The 24,377-nt window shown below is 33.5% G+C and overlaps 1 protein-coding gene and 1 pseudogene across 1 annotated transcript; both read left to right on the top strand.

Annotated features, from left to right (window-relative positions):
• Positions 1-2,683: 2,683 nt before the first annotated feature.
• LOC134278211 (plasma alpha-L-fucosidase-like) lies at positions 2,684-10,968 on the top strand. Its single transcript, XM_062760529.1, has 8 exons — positions 2,684-3,015; positions 4,438-4,544; positions 4,872-4,999; positions 5,699-5,832; positions 6,317-6,414; positions 7,867-7,999; positions 8,927-9,097; positions 10,581-10,968. Exons 1-8 carry the CDS (start codon positions 2,714-2,716, stop codon positions 10,822-10,824), a joined length of 1,317 nt encoding a protein of 438 aa, XP_062616513.1. The 5' UTR covers positions 2,684-2,713; the 3' UTR covers positions 10,825-10,968.
• Positions 10,969-18,821: 7,853 nt separating this feature from the next.
• Positions 18,822-22,826, top strand: LOC134278204 (plasma alpha-L-fucosidase-like; annotated as a pseudogene).
• The last annotated feature ends 1,551 nt before the right edge of the window (positions 22,827-24,377 follow it).

The raw sequence follows: 24,377 nt of genomic DNA, 5'->3' as shown, positions 1-24,377 counted from the left end.
GACCCTGGTGATGGGTATACAGACCCTGGTAATAGATAATAGACACCCTGGTTATGGGTATATAGACCCTGGTGATGGGTATACAGACACTGGTGATGGGTAAAAAAAAACACTGGTGATGGGTATACAGAGCCTGGTGATAGATAATACAGACCCTAGTGAGGGGTATACAGACCCTGGTGATGGGTGTACAGACCCTAGTGATAGATATTATAGACCCTGATGATGGGTAAATAGACCCTGGTGATGGGTATACAGACCCTGGTGATAGATAAAACAGACCCTGGTGACGGGTATATAGGCCCTGATGATGGGTATACAGACCCTGGTGATAGATAATATAGACCCTGGTGATGGGTATATAAACCCTGGTGATAGATAATATGGACCCTGGTGATGTATATATAGACCCTGGTGATGGGTATACAGACCCTGGTGATGGGTATATAGACCCTGGTGATGGGTATACAGACCCTGGTGATAGATAATAGAGACCATAGTGATAGGTATATAGACCCTGGTGATGGGTATACAGACCATGGTGATAGATGATATAGACCCTGGTGATGGGTATATAAACCTTGGTGATAGATAATATGGACCCTGGTGATGGGTATATAGACCCTGGTGATGGGTATACAGACCCTGGTGATGGGTATATAGACCCTGGTGATGGGTATATAAACCCTGGTGATAGATAATATGGACCCTGGTGACTGGTAAACAGACCCTGGTGAAAGATAATACAAACCCTAGTGATGGGTATATAGACCCTGGTGATGGATATACAGACCCTGGTGATAGATAATAGACCCTAGTGTTGGGTATATAGACCCTGTTGATGGGTATATAAACCCTGATGATAGATAATATGGACGCTGGTGATGGGTATATAGACCCTGGTGATGGGTATACAGACCCTGGTGATGGGTGTATAGACCCTGGTGATGGAATACAAACCCTTGTGATGGGTATATAGACCCTGGTGATGGGTATATAGACCCTGGTTATGGGTATACCAGCCCTGGTGATGGGTATAAAGACCCTGGTGATGGGTATACAGACCCTGATGATGGGTATATAGACCCTGGTGATTGATATACAGACCCTGGTGATGTGTATACAGACCCTGGTGATAGATAATAGAGACCCTGGTTATGGGTATATAGACCCTGGTGATGGGTATACAAACCCTGGTGATGGGTATAAAGACCCTGGTGATGGGTATACAGACCCTGATGCTGGGTATATAGACCCTGGTGATTGATATACAGACCCTGATGATGGGTATATAGACCCTGATGATGGGTATACAGACCCTGGTGATAGATAATATAGACCCTGGTGATGGGTATATAAACCCTGGTGATAGATAATATGGACCCTGGTGATGTGTATATAGACCCTGGTGATGGGTATACAGACCCTGGTGATAGATAATAGAGACCCTGGTTATGGGTATATAGACCCTGGCGATGGGTATATAGATCCTGGTGATGGGTATACAGACCCTGGTGATGGGTATACAGAGCCTGGTGATAGATAATACAGACCCTAGTGATGGGTATATAGACCCTGGTGATGGGTATACAGACCCTGGTGATAGATAATATAGACCCTGGTGATGGGTATATTAATCCCGGTGATAGATAATATGGACCCTGGTGATGGGTATATAGACCCTGGTAATGGGTATACAGACCCTGGTGATAGATAATATTGACCCTGGTGATAGATAATATAGACCCTGGTGATTGGTATATAAACCCTGGTGATAGATAAAATGGACCCTGATGATGTGCAAATAGACCCCGGTGATGGGTATACAAATCCTGGTTATGGGAACATAAACCCTAGCAATACATAAACAGACCCTTTCTATAACAGAGAGGGAGAGAGAGAGAAAAAATTATAGTAAATGAAAAAATAAATAAATAAATAAAAAGATAATTAAAATAATAAATAAATAAATTAATTAATTGATTAATTTTAAGAGAATGTTAACAAAAAGGAATAAATATGATAGATAAATAAATAAATAAATTATTTATTAGTAAATCAAACATTTACTTTAATTATCAGAAATAATAAATAAACCAATAAATAAAGAAGGAAACCAATAAATAAATAAACAATAAAGCAAAATATAAAGTAAGTAAACAAATAATCAAACAAATTAAAATATAAATGAATTAAAACATAAGTAATAAATTAATCTATAAATTTATTAATTAAATAAAAGAATAAATGAATAATAAATAAATAGAAGAATTGATTACTCATTAGAATAATTAATTAATGAAGAAAAAGAATGTATTCATAAATAAACAGACAAATAAATTTCCTAATGAATAAATAAGTTACTTAGTTTATCAATAATTATTACAATTAAAAAAAATAAAAATAAATAAATAAATAAATAAACAAATAAATAAATAAATAAATAAAAGATTAAATAAACAAATAAAAACTAATTGCAATGTCGACTTATTAATTCTTCGGCTTTTTAAATAAAATTTTATTGAATTATGCATAAATTTCTGCATCTGAGAATAGCACTACTAGTTTTCGTTATATATTCCGAATTTCCTCTCTGCTGTTTTCCGAACTCGATGTAAATTTGTTGCGCGCATGCGCTCTGCCTGGTTATAGAGGCTGGTTACGAGATATAAAAATGTATTCATATTATACTTTTCTGGTGATATTTTTGGGCATGTGTGCAGAATGTCAAAAATATAAACCGACGTGGGAAAGCATTGATTCTCGTCCAATTCCAGCTTGGTATGACGATGCTAAAATTGGAATGTTCATGAACTGGGGCGTCTATGCCGTCCCATCCTGCACCAGTGAGTGGTTTTGGTGGTTCTGGAAAGGACAACCACAACCAAATGTGGTGGAATTTATGAAGAAATTCTACCCACCAAACTGGACCTACGCGGACTTTGCTAAGGAATTCCGGGCGGAGTTTTATGATGCTAAAAAGTGGAAAGAAATCATTGTTGCCTCTGGTGTCAAGTATGTACATTTAATGGAGACTGTTTGTTTTTGTTATTATCATTATCAGGGACCTATATAGGTTAATATATAGGTACTGACATTATCTGGACTTCAGTGTAGTTGATATATGAACACATATCTTTTGATAGGGACTGGAGATGCAGAAGGTTAGCCTCTAATATTAAGCTTTTGGGGTTGCAAATTTTCTGTGTCTCTATAGTCAATATCAGTTGACATAGGTGCTGCTTATAACCCAGGATTTGGCAGTTTTTTTTCAGTAAAAGAATGTAAGCAATAACCAGTTATCTTCGTAAGCATAGCCAGCAAAATGTCAGGAAATGAGGAATGCAACACATATCTAGCAGATTCTGCTCTGGCACTTGATTTCATAAACTATTAATAATAGTCATATGTAATCATAATAATAACAACACAATGTAACCAACTTGAACATCAGTCATAGTTAGAATAATCTAACTGTATCATGGGACAAGCCCTTACAACAGTTAGAATACCTCCCATATACTTAACAATGTAGCAAAAAATTGCGGAATCGCTCTGAAATGACTTTGAGGAATACAAAGGGATTTGCACTAATAATTACTCCCAAATTAATTATAACAAACATTTTTGAGGTTATGTATGCCTTTAAACCTAAATTAAAATCTAAATAAAGATGAAAATTCAACTTATTTCAACTTATTTCCTCAACGTTTTTTCTCACTTCAAATATACACACCATGTTTAATTCGGAATTCTCTTGATTGTTCGTAGTAAATGCACTGAGTTCGAGTTATCACCCATGTATCTTTTGCAACACTGTGAATATACAGAACAAATTCTATCATTAAACCAGGTCCATAGGACATTTATCAATTTAATGATAGAATGCTTTGTCTACATCAGTCATTGTTTCTAACCGGATTTCTGGTCAGATTAACCTCTAATGAAGTAATGTAATCAGCCCAAAAAGCCAATACAGATGATCTCAAAAAAAGTTGATAAGGATAAGGGTCAGTGACTTTCAGTTGATCATGAAGTGCTTTGCACTCAGGGCCTCTGAGCAATAAAGGATCTTTTTCGAGCCATTATATCTACTGTGAAAACAGTACCCAGGATTTTAATTTTTGGTCTCATCTGAATGACCAGTCCCTATGCCCTTTAGATACAAGCTGGATCAACTCCTTAATATGTCTTGACTCTAGAGCAAAAGCTCATTTTATTAAGTCTAACTACCGGTACTTTTCCACATACACCATGTACACAGGCAAGGAATTTTGTAAATGAAGTATATTATATTCAGAGAGAAAACAAGGTTATTTAGAAAAAAGAGCCCTTGAGTTTAAAACAAATCTGTAAACATGAAAAATTTTTCATAATTCTGTCAGTTCAATGATTTGTGCTAAATAATATACATATACCAAAAACGTTTAATTATAGGTATGTGGTGTTGGCTTCCAAACATAGTGATGGATTTAGCATGTACCCTACCAATGTGACGTACCAGTGGAACTCACGAGATGTTGGACCAAAACAGGACCTTGTAGGTGAGTAATTAGGCTTGCTACCTATAACTGAACACCAGACCACTCACAAGAGAAGACATGATGTACATTTATCATGTTGATATTTGAGTAATAAACATACATGTAGGAAATCAAAATTTATGAAAGTTAGGTTACCAACTTAGGTAAGATAATTGTGTAATTTTAGCAGGGAATTATTGTCATCAGCAGAAAACAATGTAATGTTCAAAAGTTAGATTAACAGAATTTATGGAGGATTCTTATATGGTTATGGACCTGTGTGAAATACACAACTTAGATGGAATTCTATTGCAGTCATATGTGAGTAATTTATTCTATTTTTTAAAGGTCCTTTAAAGGAAGCATTACAAGGAACAGGAATTAAGTTTGGGCTGTACCATGCTATGATTGAGTGGTTTAATCCAATATGGCTGGCAGACCAAAGGAATAATTTAACCACTCAAAGATATGTCAATGTAAGTAATGGACAATGTCATGTTTTCATAAATATTAAAGCTTGTATCATTTCATTTTTTTAAATTTTCATCCATATGATAATTTGTTGTTTAAATGCTATAAATGTAATAATGGGTTATTTTGGCCATATCAATTTATTTTCTTAACCAAGTAGTTATACATAAATTTTCCCCATCAACACCATGGTTTTTATTACAAATTGTTTTGATACAGTATTACAGTTGTGATAAAAGGGAGACAACTCTCCCTCTTTTTAATTTATCTTCTCCATTGACAAGGAGAGGGAAAAGAAGGCTACAAAAAAGAGGGGCAAGAATTTTTTTAATGTAAAGTAGCATGCTTGCAAGATGTCCTTGTAATTGAATTTCATCCACAGTAAAACAATTTTTTAAAACTTATAATTAAGTGCCAGGGGCAGACAATATTGCTTCATTATAAACATAATTCATTTTATTATGGCGTCCAGCTCTGAAGATCGAACGTTGTCTAGCTAGCATGACATTGCCAATGAATATAATGCAACAAACCTGCAGTTTCTTTGAAAATGCTCACAATGAATAAAAAGCTTGTCTGTTAATTAAGTGTTCAATGAATTTTAAAGTCAAGGGAGATGAAAATCACTTTGCTACAAGCCATTATTCCTTATAAGCATGTTTGCTATAACTATGTTTCACTGTATTTAATTATTACATTCACAGGATTATATCCACCCTCAACTCTATGAGATCATAAATACATACAAACCTGACATTCTCTGGAATGACGCAGGCTGGTTGGCTCCAAGCTGGTATTGGAATTCTACTATATTTCTGGCCTGGTTGTACAATGAAAGGTATGGGATTTGTTAAAAAATTACCCGGTAGGTACATATGGAGTTTGAGTCTTATTACTATGAACCTGGTGGGACTGAGAAAAACTGAATATTTGCAAGTTCAAGATTTTGAGCATGAAAAAAAAAAGGTTTGATTTTCCAATTCACTTCGACATATTCATGGTATTCAAGATAAAAATGTTGTACATTGCATTTACAGCATATTTTAAGTATCAGAGGTTCATTTTTAATGAAATCTTATTAACTACCGTAAACAAGGAAAAATGATTTTGAAAATCTTTGAATACAGTAAAACCCGTTTTTGTACGAACACAGGTATTACAAATTCATGGATATAGCAGAGTTATCTTGGATCCCCAGCTATATAAATATTCCTTATACGCATATAACTAATTATGGATATAGAAGAAGTAATTTCATAGATCACAGTGATTTTGTTATAACCGAATTTAATGTATATATATTTTTTGTTTGTACAATATAGTCCTGTTAAAGACTACATCATCGTAAATGACCGGTGGGGGTCAGACTGTTTCTGTAAACATGGAGGAATTTGGACATGTTCGGATCGATTTCATCCAGGTAATATTATTAATTCCAGTTAAGTGTGTCGTTTCGAATTAGGTCATGATCTTTTTCCACAGATTCAACCATTTAAACAATTCATGCCCCTGCTTTGTGATTGGTCAACTCATCTTATCAACACGGACAGGAAATAATTTTGCAAGAGCAACCAATTAAGAATAAGAAGAAACTTCGTCATAAAGCTTGCGATTAGGAGGCCTGTACTATTAACCTTGAGTGCAGTTGTCATCATAGGATTTAACATACTAGTAATGCAAAATGGCACACTTAACTGGAATTAATAATATTTCAGAATTAAATATTAATACTACATTGAAACTTGTCAATTCTGGATGTTGTGTAATACAAAACCTTGTCTATTGTGGTAAAAAACTTTATTAAGTCCCTTTTGGAAAATTATTTGTTTATAATGTTCTGGTAATGTAGAATACAGTAAAACTCGTTTAGTACTAACACAGATATAGCAAATTCATGGATATAGCGAAGTTTTTCTGAGTTCCTGGCAAAATTCTTAATAAATCTTTGTAAATTTTTCGGTTATAACAAACTCTGATATAACAAATTTATGGATATAGCGAAATGATTTTGAGTCCCATTGAGATTAAATATAATGAAATTTACATTTTTTGTAACGAATTTTCTAAGATCTCAAAATTTGATGAATTGAACCGACTTAATTTTCTTTAAGCATCTGTATATAAAATTCAATTCATAATAAAACCTTAGTTAGCGAAAGTATATTTTGTAATATTTGCTTCCCTAACATATTTGGTAGTAACACTTGAAGGAAAACATGCATATTGCGAATTCGCTATATATGGTTATATGAATTCGTTATACGCATATAAGGAATTATGGATATAGCGAATCAAATTCACAGGTCCCCAGGACTTCGCTATAACTTCGCTATGACCGAGTTTTACTGTATTGCCTAATTTGCCTTATTTTTGTGAAATGCTGTCTGAGTTAGACAAGTTTTACCGTATAAGTATATCTTGTCTATACATATAAATTCTGGTCTTTCTTGTAAAATTCTATTTTTAATAATATGGACCATAATTTCTATAATTTATTGGTGATGGTGCTGCTGGTAAAATTAATTCCAGTGAGCTTCTATACTTACTCTCCAAAAATTAGATCGACAATAATACAAGTAAAACATTCCAGAATTATACCTTCTTTAAAATTAATTTTTTTTTGAAATGCAAATAATAATGGGAATTATTCTTAGCTAAATTTTAACTTATCAGAAGTTTCAGTTTGAAATTAGATAGGGATTGTATCCTCTGTAAAATCAAATGAGAAAGAGCTTACAAAAAGTCTGAAGTTAATTGCTTGCATGAGGAAAACAGAACCAAGAAAACCAAGTAAACCCTTGTGTTGTCCTATTCTCTTTCTGTTCACATTTTCCACAGCCTAATATGATGTCATTGAATGATGTATTTTAAGGTCACGTGATGCCACATAAATGGGTCAATGCCATGACAGTAGATAGAGGATCCTGGGGGTTCAGAAGAAATGCTGACTTGAGTCAGTACTACTCCATAGAAGAACTCTTGGAGGAAGTCATTTATACCATAAGGTAAATTAAAGTTGTATTTTTATATGATACTGTAAATGTATTATATTTTTCAAGTTTTACTACCAAATATGTTAGGAAAGCAAATATAACAAAATATAACTTTGATAACTAAGGTTTTATTATGACTTGAATTTTATATGCTAAAAGAAAATAAGTTCACTTCCATTCATCAAATTTTGAGATCTTTGAAAGTTCGTTTTAAAAGATATAAATTTCATTATATTTAACCTCAACGGGACTCAAAAATCAGTTCGCTTTATCCGTAAATTTTGTAATATCAGAGTTCGTTATAACAGTAAAATTTTTCAAAGGTTTGATAAGAATTTTGCCGGGGACCCAGAAAAACTTCGCTATATCTGTGAAATCGCTATATCTATGTTCGTACTAAACAAGTTTTACTGTATAGCCAAATGCAATAGATTAAGTGAGTGAAATAAGGCTACATAAAATTGAAATTCTGGTTCTCAGGCCCGCGTGCATCCATTTTGAGGTAGCAGCATTGCTAATTTTATTGTATTTTTGATAAAATAAAAGTTGGTATTGCGGACACCAATCCAGAAAAAAAAGTTCCGTCCTCATTTTTTCGTAGTTTAGTACTCAAATATCATTTGATATAGCCATTTGCGAAGAGATTTTGGCTACATCGTTTGAAAATACGTTCAAAGACATTGCCTAATAAAAAAATTATTTTTATTTGAAAGAAAATTCGAAAATTAAAGTTAAAAAACTATAGCTACCTCCCTCATCTACTTTATTGCCAATAAAATGATAAATAAAATGCCTCCCTCCCACATCTGTTTTGGAGAAAATTGGCCTGAGAACCAGAGAATTAAATTTAGATAGCCTAATGAAAACATCATCCTCTAGGACTTGAAGCACTGATTGAGCTTCATGAATCGCTAAGAATTTATATTGCTTTATTTTCAGTTTTGGTGGGAACATTCTTATTAATGCTGGGCCAACGGCTTGGGGGACCTTTGCCCCGATCTACGAGGAAAGATTCCGTCAGCTAGGGTCATGGTTGAAGGTCAACGGAGAAGCTATTTATAAAACAACCCCCTGGATTCATCAGAATGACACAGAAACCAACAGGGCATGGTAGGTTCTCCTTCATAATTATATTAGATTTACATGTACAACTGCACTCACATAGATAATAATAAACTGATATTGATTACACTCAGATTTAATGATAATGATTCCTACCCTTCATTTTTATCCCCCCTTTGAAGAAGGGAGGGCATATTGCTTTGCTGCTGTCTGTCTGTCCACCATCAGTTTTCCATTCATTTTCTTCGCAGAGGTTGCACATATTGAATGTCTAGGTCAAGTTTTGTTTTGGGTAAAATCTATGCCCCATGGACTAAGAAAAAATCCAATTATTTGCAGTTACCATTCATTTTCTTTGCAGAGGTTGCACATACTGAAATGAAATTGGGTATACAGATTTATCATAAGAATATCTAGGTCAAGTTCTGGTTTGGGTATGATGGAGCCATTTTGGACAGAGTTATGTCCATTGGCCTTTCTGGTAGTGGAAGTAAAATTCCAATTATATGGGAGAGGGGACCATAAGTGTTTTACAAACATCTCTTGTTCATATTTCTTTGATATACATGTTTTTCATTAAATTTGAAAATAAATTTTATGTGAAGGGAATTTGCCAATCTCAAAGCCACTTGTAATTATGATGTATTCTGTATATGTGAACAATCACATCATCTCTGGCCTTTCTGGCTAGCTAAGAAAACACCTCAAATGTATTAATATCACAGGATGTTTTTTATTTTTTTTACTAAATTGAGTTGCTTCCTATTTACTAAAGTGTTGGACTAAGACAAAGTTGCAGGTCCCTTCTGTAGTAGATGTGTATTTTAGGTAATGACTCAACTTTCAGTGAAGTTATACAACATAGTCTACTGATAAGAAGTGTATACCCACATTTTATGAAAAAGGGTTTTTATATCATGGATATCTCTGCATCACATTCAAGTTTGTTTTTCCACTTTGACTTTGGAAAGGCATGAGGAGTTGTGTCAGATTGATTTATGCAATGACTCAAGATGAAGATATACTCATAAAAATCTTTTTTGTTGATGATTTAACAAACTTAATGTTTTTTGCTTCTGACTTATTTTTGATAGACCACATCATCATGCCTATGACCATTATTTGATTGACCATATGGTTCTTCTAACCTAAGTTTGGTTGTTCACATGGTTTCATGTAACATACCATTGAAATATTTTGTTTCACTAGAATTTGTGTTTACATTTCATTTTTTGGCATAAAAAATATTGTAATTTTCAAGAATCGATAAATTAAGATATATACATTGTACTGTATACAGGGAAATTTCGCTCCCGTTTTATTTTCTCCCCTTTTGTCCTTGTCGGAAGTGGGCGAATTTAAAATGAGGCGAATTCAATGTAAACAGTATAATATATCTAAAACTGAAATCTGTCTGGGCGAATTTAAAATGGGGCAAACTTGTTTTCAAATGTGAGTGGGCGAAAATAACACTGGACAAAAATAACCCTGTATACAGTATACTGTATATGATTTATTATTTTGTTTAAAGGTACACAGCCTCAAAGGCCAACAAGAAGGTGATTTACTGTTTGTTGCTGGATTGGCCATTAAGTAACGAGATTTTATTGGGGTCGCTGAAGGGTATCCCAGTCACTGGGGTCACGCTGCTGGGGTCAGATGCCACAATGTACTTCTTTGAGGAGGCTCATGGACTGCGAGTTTTATTCCCAGTTCTTAATATACGCAAGATGCCTTGTCAGTGGGCCTGGAGTTTGAAGATTATGCTCAAGTAGAGAACTGTTAAAAATACATTGTAAAATTGGTTTTTTTTTTTCTTAGACTGTGAATTTTCAGTTTTGATTTCTATAAGGTAACATTTAGATTGTTTTAAGGTCACACCATTGAGATTATAAGTTGTTTACAAAGGGGTGATTAAAAAGTGAAATGAAATAATTGTATGCAGGTTATTCATTTTGTGAATATTTTGATCATCCACTGTATGTATTCTCACTAGAACTTGACTGTTATGTTTCTTTTTTTGAACAAAAAAACTAATTGAAAACAACAGAAATTACCCATATAATGGTGTATTTGAATACTGTATATATATTTATATAATTATATTGTTATATACATGTACATATTTGTAAGCTCTCAAACTTCAAATAATCAAGTACATGTTATTCATACTTAAAAGATTGCGGTTGTGATACTAATGAAATCCCATAAATGTGATATATGAAGAGTATTTTTTTAAATCTGTGTTGTCACTGAAGGATATCCCAGTCACTGGGGTCACACTGCTGGGGTCAGATGCCACGTCTGTACTTCTTTGAGGACAATTTTTCAAAACGCTACTCCTCCTACAATTTTGGTCTGATTTCAAGATAACTTGGCACACAAGTAGACTACACTAATATACATAGCAAGATGCCTTTTTTATTTCGTGAACGGTGTTGCCATGGTTACTAAAAATAGAAATTTCTGTGAAATTCCTTTAAAACGCTACTCCTTCTACAGTTTTGGTCTGATTTCAAATAACTTGGCACACAAGTGTAAAATTTTTTGGTTTTTGATTTCAGTGAATTTTCCATGGTTTTGATTTTCAAATTCCTTAAGGCTAACATTCTACAGTTTTTGTTGATTTCAATATAACTTGGCACACAAGTAGACCATTAAGATTATAAGTTTTTTACAAACGGTGTAGCCATGGTAAAAAATAGAAATTTCTGTGAAATTCCTTTAAAACGCTACTCCTTCTACAGTTTTGGTCTGATTTCAATATACACACACACACAAATCAAACTAAATAAAGAATAGTGCATTGGTTTTTGATTTCAGTGATCGGTGTTATTTTGATCATCCCTTGTATGTATTCTCAAGATTAGATTTGACTGTTTTGTTTCTTTACATTTTGAACAAAACTAACACTTAATTGAAAACAACAGAAATTACCCATATAATGGTGTATTTGAAGTAAAGACTTTGACCATATATAAACATTGAAAATATATAATTATATTGTGTATATACATGTATGCCATGGTTACTAAAAATAGAATTTTCTGTGAAATTCCTCCCTCTTACTTTTTTGTCATAATAATATAATACACAAGTGTACATGTTATTCATGACATCGAAAAGTTTTTGATTTCGAACATTGCCATGGTTACTAAAAACAGAATTTTCTGTGAAATTCCTTTAAAACGCTACTCCTTCTACAGTTTAGTTTGATTTCAAAATAAGTTGGCACACAAGTAGACTACACAAAGACACATAAAATAGTGCAATGGTTTTTGATAAGTACAAACCAGTAGAGCTACAGTCTCTACAGAGACTTCTGGTTTGTTCTTACATGTATAATTTAATTGTGCTTAGTTTTGATCAGAAACATATTGATTACACAGCTCATATGAAATGTACTTGTTATTGGTCTTTGTTTCCATTAATGAGCAGAATTTTCTTTGTACCATTTCTAACCATCGTCGGAACTCACATTTTTTTTCTCTTTTACGTAACGGAGAGAAAACCTGTGTGTTCCGATGATGCATATCTGACTTGCTTGTATAATTCTGAAAGCAGCTACTTAAGCCACCATGAATGTGTCAATATGTATTTTAGGATATTTAATACTGTAAAGTCATATATTTTTGTTGGATCAAGTTTTATAGTTAGAAAAAAATATTGTGGTTGAAAAAGTGTAAGGTATATATATCTGATTTTTTTTTATTTTGTGCAGGACATGGGTTAGTGATTAAGTTTCTTCATACCACATAAACAAATAAAAATTAATCCCCATAAAAGTTGAATGATTTTTCTAAATTTCATTAACATTCATTTTTTGGAGATCTTTTTTTAACACCATGATCGTACAGCTCTACAATATTTTATTCTTTTTACTGAAATTAACAGCTATTATATCTTAATGGTGACTATAAAAAGATTTATATGTACAAGGTACTGTAACAACCATCCCAATATAGTAGACTAGTGTAGAATCTCACTGTTTATTTTGAAATATAAAAAAGTATTCAACTTAAAAAATAATGAAAAAGCTGTTAAGTGTCTAAATTGGAGTATCAGTAGAAAAATGTGCAATATAATTTAGACTAGCTTAAGTTTCTAATGTTTGAAGTAAATACATGAATATGCAATAAAAAGTATTTTCCTTTAACGAGGCTGGGGGGTGGCAGCCATTTTCAGACTATTTCGATCTCTTTTAAAAGAAGAGCTCCATATAAAGATATACAAAAATGATCAAATTTTAAAACTAAAATGTATGAATTTTTTCTTTGCCAAATGATAGCTGACAGCTTAAGATACCATATCTTAAAATATAAGTTAAATCTTATGGTTAATTTGTGATTAATTTGTTGACCCCCCCCAGCTTCCTTAATACAATGCGTATACTTAATTCATAGATCTTAGTTGTAAATTTATGAAAAGACATAAATTTCCGAAAGAAAAAGAAGCCAAATTTTTAGCAAGTAAACTACGCAATGTACAGTACAACTATATATGTATGGCTTAACATGGTCGCATTTACAGCTACCAGTACATATCTGATCGTCCAATTGTTGGTTGTGTTTTTTATTATGAATTTTAGTTCTACTTGAGATATACCTGATATATATTAATGAAAATCATTTACTTCTTGCCTGGGGGGCCATAAAACTTAGACGAGCTCACTTTTGATCTCAGTCTCACTTTTATAAAAAAAATGTACGTTAGGAATATACAGTGGAAAAGTGAGACTGAGATCAAATGTGAGCTCGTCTAAGTTTTATGGCCCCAAGCCCTTGAGTTAAAATTTTTCAATATTGAATTAATTTGGTTTAATTTAGGTATGGTAACATTTTTACATTTTGAATTTTAAGTATTTGAATATAACTGTACTATGCAAAAATTTTCTCGTTTGAGATTTGATAGAAAATCAATGTGTAATGAGAATATTGCAAAAAACATTGATTCTGAAATTATACTATTATAATTGAAATTATGCATTTAACGTTGAATGTCATTTAAAATTTAATGCACTCTCTATATCTTTACAGCTGATTTATTCATGTACAGGTTTTTGTATAATTATTATCTTGAGTTATAATTATGTATACATGTCTATTGGATTCGTGTACAATGTGAGCAGTATACATTTATTTAAAAAACAGAAAGGAAATCCATGCTGTTGCATTTAAACATTTCTTGTGAAATATTTATTTTTTGTACTAAATGAATATTTTGTATACTTTTTGCTAAATAAATATTTTGATAAACTTGCATTTTGCTTTAAATTTCGAAAAAAAAATTGCTGGGGATGGTTTAATGTTGTTGGGTTACATGTACAATATTTTGTCATTTTCTGATCAGAGGTACAAAAAGGACATTCATTTTTTTTAGTTGAACGTGGAATTTATTATACCCAATGCAAACAAATTTTGTAGGGTATAGGAGTCACCTTGTGTATCTCTCATTCCCTCAGTCTCTTGATGCAACTTTGTCTCCACTATAATCTTGTTAGTGACAGACACTTGCATGTACAATTCATACTAGGTACAAAGATTACTAATGATGAGGGTGTGTCCTAATCTTGACCAAAGGTCATACTGGCAAGTTCAAGGTCACTGGTAAAAAGTATAAAAATTTTTCTTCTGATCATAACTAAATGTAATAGAGAAATTTTGGAAGTTCACATACTTGATAGAGGAATTGCTGTTGATCCAAGGGTGTGTTGCGACCATTGTGAGGACATTTTAAAAAGTTAAAGGTCACTGGCAGTTATGGTCTGAGCTATATGCCTTTGACTTTGTAGGAACAATTACTGGAAGCTCATGCATGAAGAGATTTTTTTATGCAAGTGTTAATCTTGACTTTCAGCCAAGCACAAGGTCATTAACAGAAAAAGTATAGAGTTCCTGTCTGAGCTGAAACTATTAAATTTCGGAGAGAATATCCAAAATCTAGAAGCCAGAGATTCTTTTTTATCCGTTATTCTCCGACAAGGACACGAAACTTCAAGCACCTTATTACGTCAACATTTATTTAATAAGATTTACAGAAGCGTATACCCTAGATGAAAACGGGTATTTATCATTATCTTTCATATATTATGAACTATACTAGTATATCTCTACTCAGATGATAAACTTAAAAATAAATGAAAATGCTTACTTTTAGTTAGCAATTATTTATCGTCAGCTGGTCATAAGTTCATGTGCTTAAAATTAAAATGGAATTATAGTAATATATTTGTACACACTGTTTATAAAAGTTATCACATGGCATATGTATATAGATATAGAAAGCAGCGAAAACAATTATTTTACAAAGATCTCTCTTCTAGCAGTGCTTATATATAACTTTGGTCAGAATGTCTGCTCAAACAAAATGAATGTGATTTTATTATGCTTTGAGATCTTGTCCATCACATCTTCAGGAAACTGTCAAAAATACCAACCAACATGGGATAGTATTGATTCCAGGCCTATACCGGAGTGGTATGATGATTCCAACAGGCACGTAGCATCGTTTTTGGAAGTGGGGGGGCCAACCAGAGAAAATTTTTTTTTACTTACCTGAAAATGTTGACAAGCAAAAAAAAAAAAAAAAAAGAAAAAAACCAAACTTCCCAAACACGAAAAACCTATTTCGTGGGGGGGGGGGGGGGGGGGGGGGGGGTAGTCGCCAACTTTTTCAGACCCAAGTTACTTCCACTTCCAATTTTTTTCCCTACAATTCCTTCTTTTCACTATACCATGTTTAAAGTGGGGGGGGGGGGGGGGGGGGCAACCATCCTTTCAATGAACATTTACTACAGTAAAAGTAATGTTGGAGAAAAAAAGTGGGGGGGGGGGGGGCAGGCCCCCCTGGCCCCCCCTGATACTACGTCCCTGTCCAAGATCGGAATGTTCATTAATTGGGGCGTCTATGCCGTCCCATCATGCACCGGTGAGTGGTTCTGGAAAGGGCAGCCACAACCAAATGTGGTGGAGTTTATGAAGAAATTCTACCCACCAAACTGGACCTATGCAGACTTTGCCAAGCTATTCAGGGCAGAGTTTTATGATCCTAATATGTGGAAAGACATAATTATGTCCTCCGGGGGTAAAGTAAGTGACACGACTATTTTTTTGTTTGTTTAACATCCTTTTCGAGAAGTTTTCTTTCATAAAGAAACGCCAATATTTGCTGCAAATTTACCACTTGCCGTTCGAAGGCTGCAAGGTGAACCATATACTAAGAAATCATAGGGAATCTTTCGTGCCAACAGCTAGTGTGACACAACCTTGGTTTAAACAGCCTACTCCGAAGGACTGGTCTGCACGTACGTCCTGCAATAGGATTCGAACCTGCGACGTAAGGATCAACTCCTTACTCCGCGACTTTAGGGAAAACGCACCACTGCGCTACGCGGGTAACAGGATAGATTTCAACTGAACAGTGTGCATGTAGAAGTTTAATCTTCACTTTCAAAAAATGAAATTTTAAAAAATTGTTTTCCGCATGCTTCTTCATGCATTTTTTATTATGACAATTGAAGAAGTTGTTAAACCATGTCTAATTAAAATATCATGACAATGAAGTATGAATGCTAACAAATATAATTGCTAATGAAAATAACCCTTTCAGTGAAAAATAAAAATAAACAATATCCCTCTGTTTATCCTCAGATACGTTTGTCTTAGCTTCCAAACATTGTGATGGATTTAGCATGTACCCAACTCACGAGATGTTGGACCAAAACAGAACCTTGTAGAAAAGTGGAAATATAGCTTCTCGTAACTTTATAATATTATACAATAAGTGGTGCCTTTGAGGCCAATTAGATGATTTAGCCACATATGGCGTACAAATCATTGTATATATGTTCACCGAGCCCGAAAGGCGATAGGAATTATGACAATAATATTATAATACATATTATTTTGTATTAAATAAAGTCAGTACAAATGTTTCTTGCATTGGGTGTCACTGTTGTGAAGGTAAAACAACATCAATTTAATCTGATGACTAATTTCATGTTGTCTCTGCTATTTATAGATCTAGAATATATAAGGTCTTGTGACGTTGGTGTCATCTTCTAGTTCTGTACATGAACATATTATCGGCGACAATGAAATGCTCTTGATCTCACTGGATATAAAAGCGACCTTCATTAGGGATTGTTATGCTATATCACTTATATTATATTAGCAATATTACCTACACAATATTTATGACATTATCTATACAACATGATATTGATGACGTCATCTATACAATATGATATTTAGTGATATGACCTACACAATATTAGTGACATTACCTATATAATATTGGAGATAACAGCTATGCAATATTGGTCATATTACCTATACAATATTGGTGATATCACTTTTACAATTTTGATGACCTACATGTATACAATATTGGTGATATCACATGCATGCATACATTATTGGTGATATCACCTATACAATTTGGTGATATCGTCTATACAATATTGATGGCCTTTACCAATATTGGTGATATCATCTACATGAATACAATATTGGTGATATCATCTACATGTATACAATATTGATGATATCACCTATACAATTTGGTGATATCATATATACAATACTGATGAAGTAACCTATGCAATATTGATGACTTCATGTAGAATATTGGTGATATCACCTTTTTGAGTAGCTAACTGAACTTTATGGCGGTAAATACCACATCCAAAGTCCAGCTTTAACTTATTTTTGTGAACCAATGACAAGGAAAAAGTCTTTTCTAAGAGTTTATTTAACAGTAGTGAAATTAGTACAGAATACAAATGATGATCATATAGTAGTTAAGAACGAAAGAGATATCCGCAGATCGCCGTAGATAGTATTTTAAATGTACAATACATAACAGTCATTTGCATATACGATAAACAAGTTATTCAATAAATGGGTCTAAATCCTGGAATTTTGACAAAACAATTTATAATCTATACATAAGTTTTTGTAAACTGGCCCTAACAAAAAAATACTATAGTTAACTATAGTTAACTATAGTTTACTATAGTTAACTATAGTGATAACTTTGACACTTTGAAAACTTTGATTTACTATAGTGATAACTTTGACACTTTGAAAAACTTTGACACTTTGAAAAACTTTGACAAAAACTTTGACACTTTGAAAAACTTCATCGAAAACTTTGATACTCTGAAAAACTTTGGCGAAAACTTTGACACTTTGAAAAACTTTGGCGAAAACTTTGACACTTTGAAAAACTTTATCGAAAACTTTAACACTTTGAAAAACTATGGCAAAAACTACGACACTTTGAAAAACTATACTTAACTATAATAAACTATAGTTAACTATAGTTAACTATAGTATTTTTTTGTTAGGGGGTGGTCAGTGTCCTTGTATTAGGCAAAAGTAAGTATAACTTTAATATAAACTTTAATAATGTTCGGTTATTGTTCCTGGATTGATGTCCGTAGATAGATAAACATCCTGGTATGTTATATAGTTTTTAATCCGATTAACTTGTTTGTTTACTTTTACGGAAAAGTCTTACACTTCTGTATCCTTCTTGAATTAGAGGTCAATGCACTCGATACTGTAAGTACATTGTAAATAATTGATGATGTTTATTTTATTAATTAAAATATTTGTCTCAAACCCTATAGGTTTACATTTAACAGAAATATCTTTCAATCGAAACTTTAAAAAAATCTTTCTTCTAAAGGTCCCTTGAAAAAAGCACTCAAAGGAACTGATGTCAGGTTCGGAGTCTACCATGCCATGATAGAGTGGTTCTATCCAATATGGCTCACGGATCAAGGTACACAGTCTGAAAATAAATGAATGCTTTGAAATTTGGTATTAATTAACAATTTATGATGAATTAAAATTCATGATAAAATTTCCAAAATTTTGAAATATGTAGCCCCAGGGTTCGTGGTTCCTGTTGGATGGGGTGCACATTCATTTTTTCTTTGTTACCCTGATCTACTTCTGGGTATTATGTAACCAAAGTAAGCATTCTAGGTGTATAATGATGATAAGCAATGTTGCCTCTTTCATAATTGTGAATTTCATGGCCTCTGGTTTAAAACATGAATCAAATTCAATTGTTGGAAAGTTTTTACAGGATACTCAGTTGACCTATAAGGCCCGTGGGTCTCTTGTTACTAAATCACGAAGTTTTTTTCAAAAGGTAAAACTACTTTAGAAGTACATAAAAGATTACCATGGTATCAAACAGGACTACGTATATCCCCAGTTGTACACGTGTATGAGATAATCAACACGTATCAACCTGAAGTTCTGTGGAATGATGCTGCCTGGTTGGCTCCAAGTTGGTGCTGGAACTCAACAATATTCCTAGCGTGGTTATACAACAAAAGGTAGGCAAGAATTCAAATTTATCAATTCTTTTGTTTTTAAAGTTGATTGAAAGTCATGAAGTAGTTTATTCTGTTCCTGCTTTAACCAGAAGTCTCTGTCGAGACTGTAGCTCTACTGGTTTTTACTTAAAACAAAGGAAGAAAAAAGTAGCAGTTGGGATTTGAAACTTTAAAACAGCAATAAATAGAAAATTGATCCTTGTCAGTCATCAAAATTAAAACTGATGCACAGAATTATGAATCTTAGTGTAGTCTACTTGTGTGCAAAGTTATATTAAAATCGGACCAAAACTGTAGGAGGAGTAGCATTTTGAAAGAATTTCACAGAAATTTCTATTTTAAGTAACCATGGCAACACCGTTCATCGAAATCAAAAACCGATGCACATAATTATGTATCCTTGTGTAGTCTACTTGTGTGCCAAGTTATATTGAAATCGGACCAAAACTGTAGAGGAGTAGCATTTTGAAAGCATTTCACAGAAATTTCTATTTTTAGTAACCACGGCAACACCGTTCATCAAAATCAGAAACCAATGCATAGAATTATGTATCTTATTGCAGTCTACTTGTGTGCCAAGTTATATTGAAATCGGACCAAAACTGTAGGAGGAGTAGCATTTTGAAAGCATTTCACAGAAATTTTTATTTTTAGTAACCATGGCAACACCGTTCATCAAAATCAGAAACCAATGCACAGAATTATGTATCTTAGTGTAGTCTACTTGTGTGCCAAATTATATTGAAATCAGACCAAAATTGTAGAAGGAGTAGCATTTTGAAAGCATTTCACAGAAATTTCTATTTTTAGTAACCACGGCAACACCGTTCATCAAAATCAGAAACCAATGCACAGAATTATATATCTTAGTGTAGTCTACTTGTGTGCCAAGTTATATTGAAATCGGACCAAAACTGTAGGAGGAGTAGCATTTTGAAAGCATTTCACAGAAATTTCTATTTTTAGTAACCATGGCAACACCGTTCATCGAAATCAAAATCCGATGCACAGAATTATGTATCTTAGTGTAGTCTACTTGTGTGCCAAGTTATATTGAAATTGGACCAAAATTGTAGGAGGAGTAGCATTTTGAAAAATTGTTTACAGACAGACAGACAGACAGACGGACAAACAGACAGACGGACGGACGACGGACGCATTACTATCGCATAAGCTCTTCTGGTCTCTGACCAGTAGAGCTAAAAATTTAAATAAATGTTGTAAACAATGTTTTGGAGAGAATGTTGATTTTGACTTGTGTGTAATGTTTCTTAATTGATCATTGATGGCTATAGTAATCAGCTCTGCTAAATATATCCCCTCCATGGCACCTGATCCCACCTCTAATGTTTTTAGAGGCTATGTCAGCGTTGACTCAGCTCTTGATTTGTAATGTTTAGATTAGACTTTACAAGCATAATTAAAGTTTGTCATATTTATATGCCATGTATATTTAAGCCCTGGCAAAGAGAACATCGTCACAAATGACCGTTGGGGGTATGACTGCTACTGCAAACACGGAGGAATATGGACGTGTTCGGACCGTTTTCACCCTGGTATATTTTCTTCAGCGTTGATCTATACATTTCTTTTAGAATTTTACCAATATCTCACTTTGAGAACTAGCAATGCAATATCAATATAAATCAATCAATCAATATAAATGCTAATTTCAGATAAAATACACGGTATTTTACCTGTATACATTTATTTTTATCAAATGAATTTTTAATAAACATCTGTTACCGGTAGGTCACGTGATGCCACATAAATGGGTCAATGCCATGACAGTAGATAGAGGTTCCTGGGGATTCAGAAGAAATGCTGACTTGAGTCAGTACTACTCCATAGAAGAACTCTTAGAGGAAGTGATTTATACGATAAGGTTATTAGCCTATCCAGCGTGGAATGCAAACATTTTCTTGCAAAGAATAAGTAACTTTATTTCTAAATGCATTTAACGTATTTTTGGTTTTCAGTTTTGGAGGAAATATACTCATCAATGTTGGGCCAACATTCTGGGGTACAATTTCCCCGATCTATGAAGAAAGATTTCGTCAGTTAAGACCTTGGCTTAAGGTCATTGGAGAGGCAATCTATAAAACTACACCCTGGACTCACCAGAATGATACAGTGACCAATAGGGCATGGTCAGAAGTCCTCATAAACACATCTTCAGTGCAGACATTAATTAAATCATTGTACTTTGCTTCCTAGAGCTAATTTTTCTTTCATGTGATTGCCTAATTGGTCATCAAAAAATATTTTGTTATTGAAATATATATGTGGAGACAACAAACAGTATTTCCGCTCAAAAGTCCATTTAACATTACAAAATTGGAGTAAAGCAAACACAGACCTCTTAAACATCAGAGGTTCCATGTAGCAGACAGCATCTCCTGCCGATGGGTAACACCCACCGTGTGACCCTTCTTATGATCGGGAAGTAACGGAATAAATCCGTGGACAAATCAGTGTGTTAAGAATGACCTAACAATCGGTAGAAAGTCAGTCACTATTTGTCTAAAATCGTATTTGCTGAAAAGGTAATTGATTCTACACACATATATACTCAGTACTCAGTACCAGTACTTGGTATTAAAAGGATGCATGAGTCCCTCTTTGACAATATTTATGTGGTCTTTGGAGACTAGGTCTTACAATAAACTGTTAAACACTTAAAGTGATCCTTTGTAACAGTTGTAGCTCTGCAGTTTTCATAATCTAATGAAACCTAATTTATTCAAAAATCTCTACATGAGAAGAAGAAAACACTCCCCGTGACCCTTATTTATGCCCTCTTCACAGACTTGTATTTAACATATCGATCGATCACTGTTGATTATCTTCACCCTTTTTATTGAGTAGATTATTAAGGAAAGAAGAACCAAAAAATTAGAGGAAATCTTGAAAATAGTAGATCGGAGAGTAAAAAAATTTATCTATTTTGGCACAAAAAATTCTTAACGTACGTAATCTGTTTCAATATTTTTCGAGGGAAGATACTGGTATTTGGATTTTTTAAATCCCTTAAATTAATGTTTTTTCTGCTTATTTGTGTTTTATTTGATTATACATGTATTCACCTGCATATTGTTAATTAATGAATGTCTTTGCTTTATAGTACCCTTTATTCTACAAAGGTACACTGCATCGAAAGCTGACAAGAACACCATTTATTGTATGGTTTTGGATTGGCCATCGGACAATGAAATTATTCTTGGAGCTTTGAAAGATACAACCGTTTCTAATATAACGCTGCTTGGTACAGATGCACCGATGAATTTTACACCAGGATCATCCGGACTGAAAGTTGTATTTCCCGCCCTAAATATTTAAAAATATGCCATGTCTGTGGGCGTGGTCTCTAAGGATCACCCTCAAGCAATAAACAGGAAATGACGCAATAATTAAATAACGTGCATAGCTCCTATTCACTGTGGCACGTAATGGTATTTGTGTGGTCTGCTATAAGGTAAAAGGTGTATTATATTTATGTGCAATATTGAAAAACAATAAAATGTGCTTTAAGTATTCATGTATACATAACTGACATAGAAGTATTTGATTTAAAATCAATTTATTTCAATAAGGGATAAACAAATATATGTACCAAACGAATTCACTTTGTCGTGAAATGCCGCATTTACAAAGTGCCGAAATCATTTCCATTACTGTACCTACCTACCTAGTCCTTGTTATGCCCGTGGGCACATAGGGCAAGGACTAGATTTCTCCACTTCTCTCTATCTTTAGTAATTTTTTCTAAAATCTCCCCATTACAGGTCATTTCCTTCTCAACTGTCCTTCAGGTGGTAAAAATTTCCTTTCCCCTCTGGTGTCCATCTAAGGGCTACTTTGGTGATGTTGTCGAGGCTTCCTCAACACATGCCCTATCCATCGCCATCTCCGTTTTGTTAACAATGTTCGTATATTGTCTGTGTTTTTATGTAGTTCCACATTTGTGATTTTGTTTGGCTTTGATCTTTCTGAGGCATCCATTGTGGAAACTAGAGAGTTTGCATATGTCTCCTTCTGTCATTCTCCCGCATTCTGAAAACATAGAGTAGGACAGATAGTACACAGCTGTTATATATTCTTAATTATGTCCTTCTACTTATGTCATTTGTTTTCCATATGCTCTTCAGGCTGATGAAGGCACCTCTAGCTTTACTTAGTCTGGCCTTTATATCTTTGTCTGCACCCCCATCCATTACTGTGCATCAACAAAATATATTTGAAATAACTTGAGAGTATTTGTTATTTGTGTGCATTTTTATTTTCAAACATCGAAACAAGCTTATTTTCATTATTTTGACTCGCCGGTAGGGTCCCGTGATTTTACATAGTTGTTTATTTATAGATTAGAGCAGCAGTAACTTTGGAATCACTGAAGGTTTATACTTGAACAAAGGTTATATAAAACAAAATTTTAATAAGTGCAAACTTTGTAAGAGATTTAATGACCTTGTGTCATGATTTTTCTTACATTCCTTTGTTCAAAATTAACAAAATTGTATGAATAGTTTAGAATTCATAACAGCCGTATAATTTTCTACAGAGAATCATTTTACATCCATATTTTACTGAGAGATCACTAATTTTAATAGAAGTTGATCTACACAACTTTTTTTTTTTTTAATTAAACAAAAACTTTTTGGCATGTTCAATGACACATTTACTAAATTTGATTGAAAACTTATTTGAAAACTGCAGCAGGGGATATAGCTAATATTCTATGAGCTTGTTTACAATAATTCTAGGCTCATGGGAAAGGACTTTTTGATATTTCAAAGCGTGAAAAAAATTTCATGTCACATGAGTCACTCAGTAGTCCTATATTGCGATGGTTTTGTTCAACATCGTGGTTTTTTTTTTGTTTGTTTGTTTGTTTGTTTGTTGGTTTTTTTTTTTCGTACGTTAATAAAAGAACATTTTTAGCTTCTTCGAAACCTCTTTTTTGCTGATTCACCA

Source organism: Saccostrea cucullata, unplaced genomic scaffold (assembly GCF_032062105.1).
Source record: "Saccostrea cucullata isolate Sc308-1 unplaced genomic scaffold, CSIRO_AGI_Scuc_v1 ctg252, whole genome shotgun sequence".
Taxonomy (NCBI): domain Eukaryota; kingdom Metazoa; phylum Mollusca; class Bivalvia; order Ostreida; family Ostreidae; genus Saccostrea; species Saccostrea cuccullata.
Note: the sequence above shows the minus strand (reverse complement) of the source record. Positions and strands in the feature narration are given on the sequence as shown.

Coding starts and splice junctions, on each gene's coding strand:
- LOC134278211 (XM_062760529.1), top strand. CDS start 2,714: ATGTGTGCAGAATGTCAAAAATATAAACCGACGTGGGAAAGCATTGAT. Junction 3,016..4,437: donor ATTGTTGCCTCTGGTGTCAA/GTATGTACATTT, acceptor GTTTAATTATAG/GTATGTGGTGTTGGCTTCCA. Junction 6,415..7,866: donor TTCGGATCGATTTCATCCAG/GTAATATTATTA, acceptor ATGTATTTTAAG/GTCACGTGATGCCACATAAA.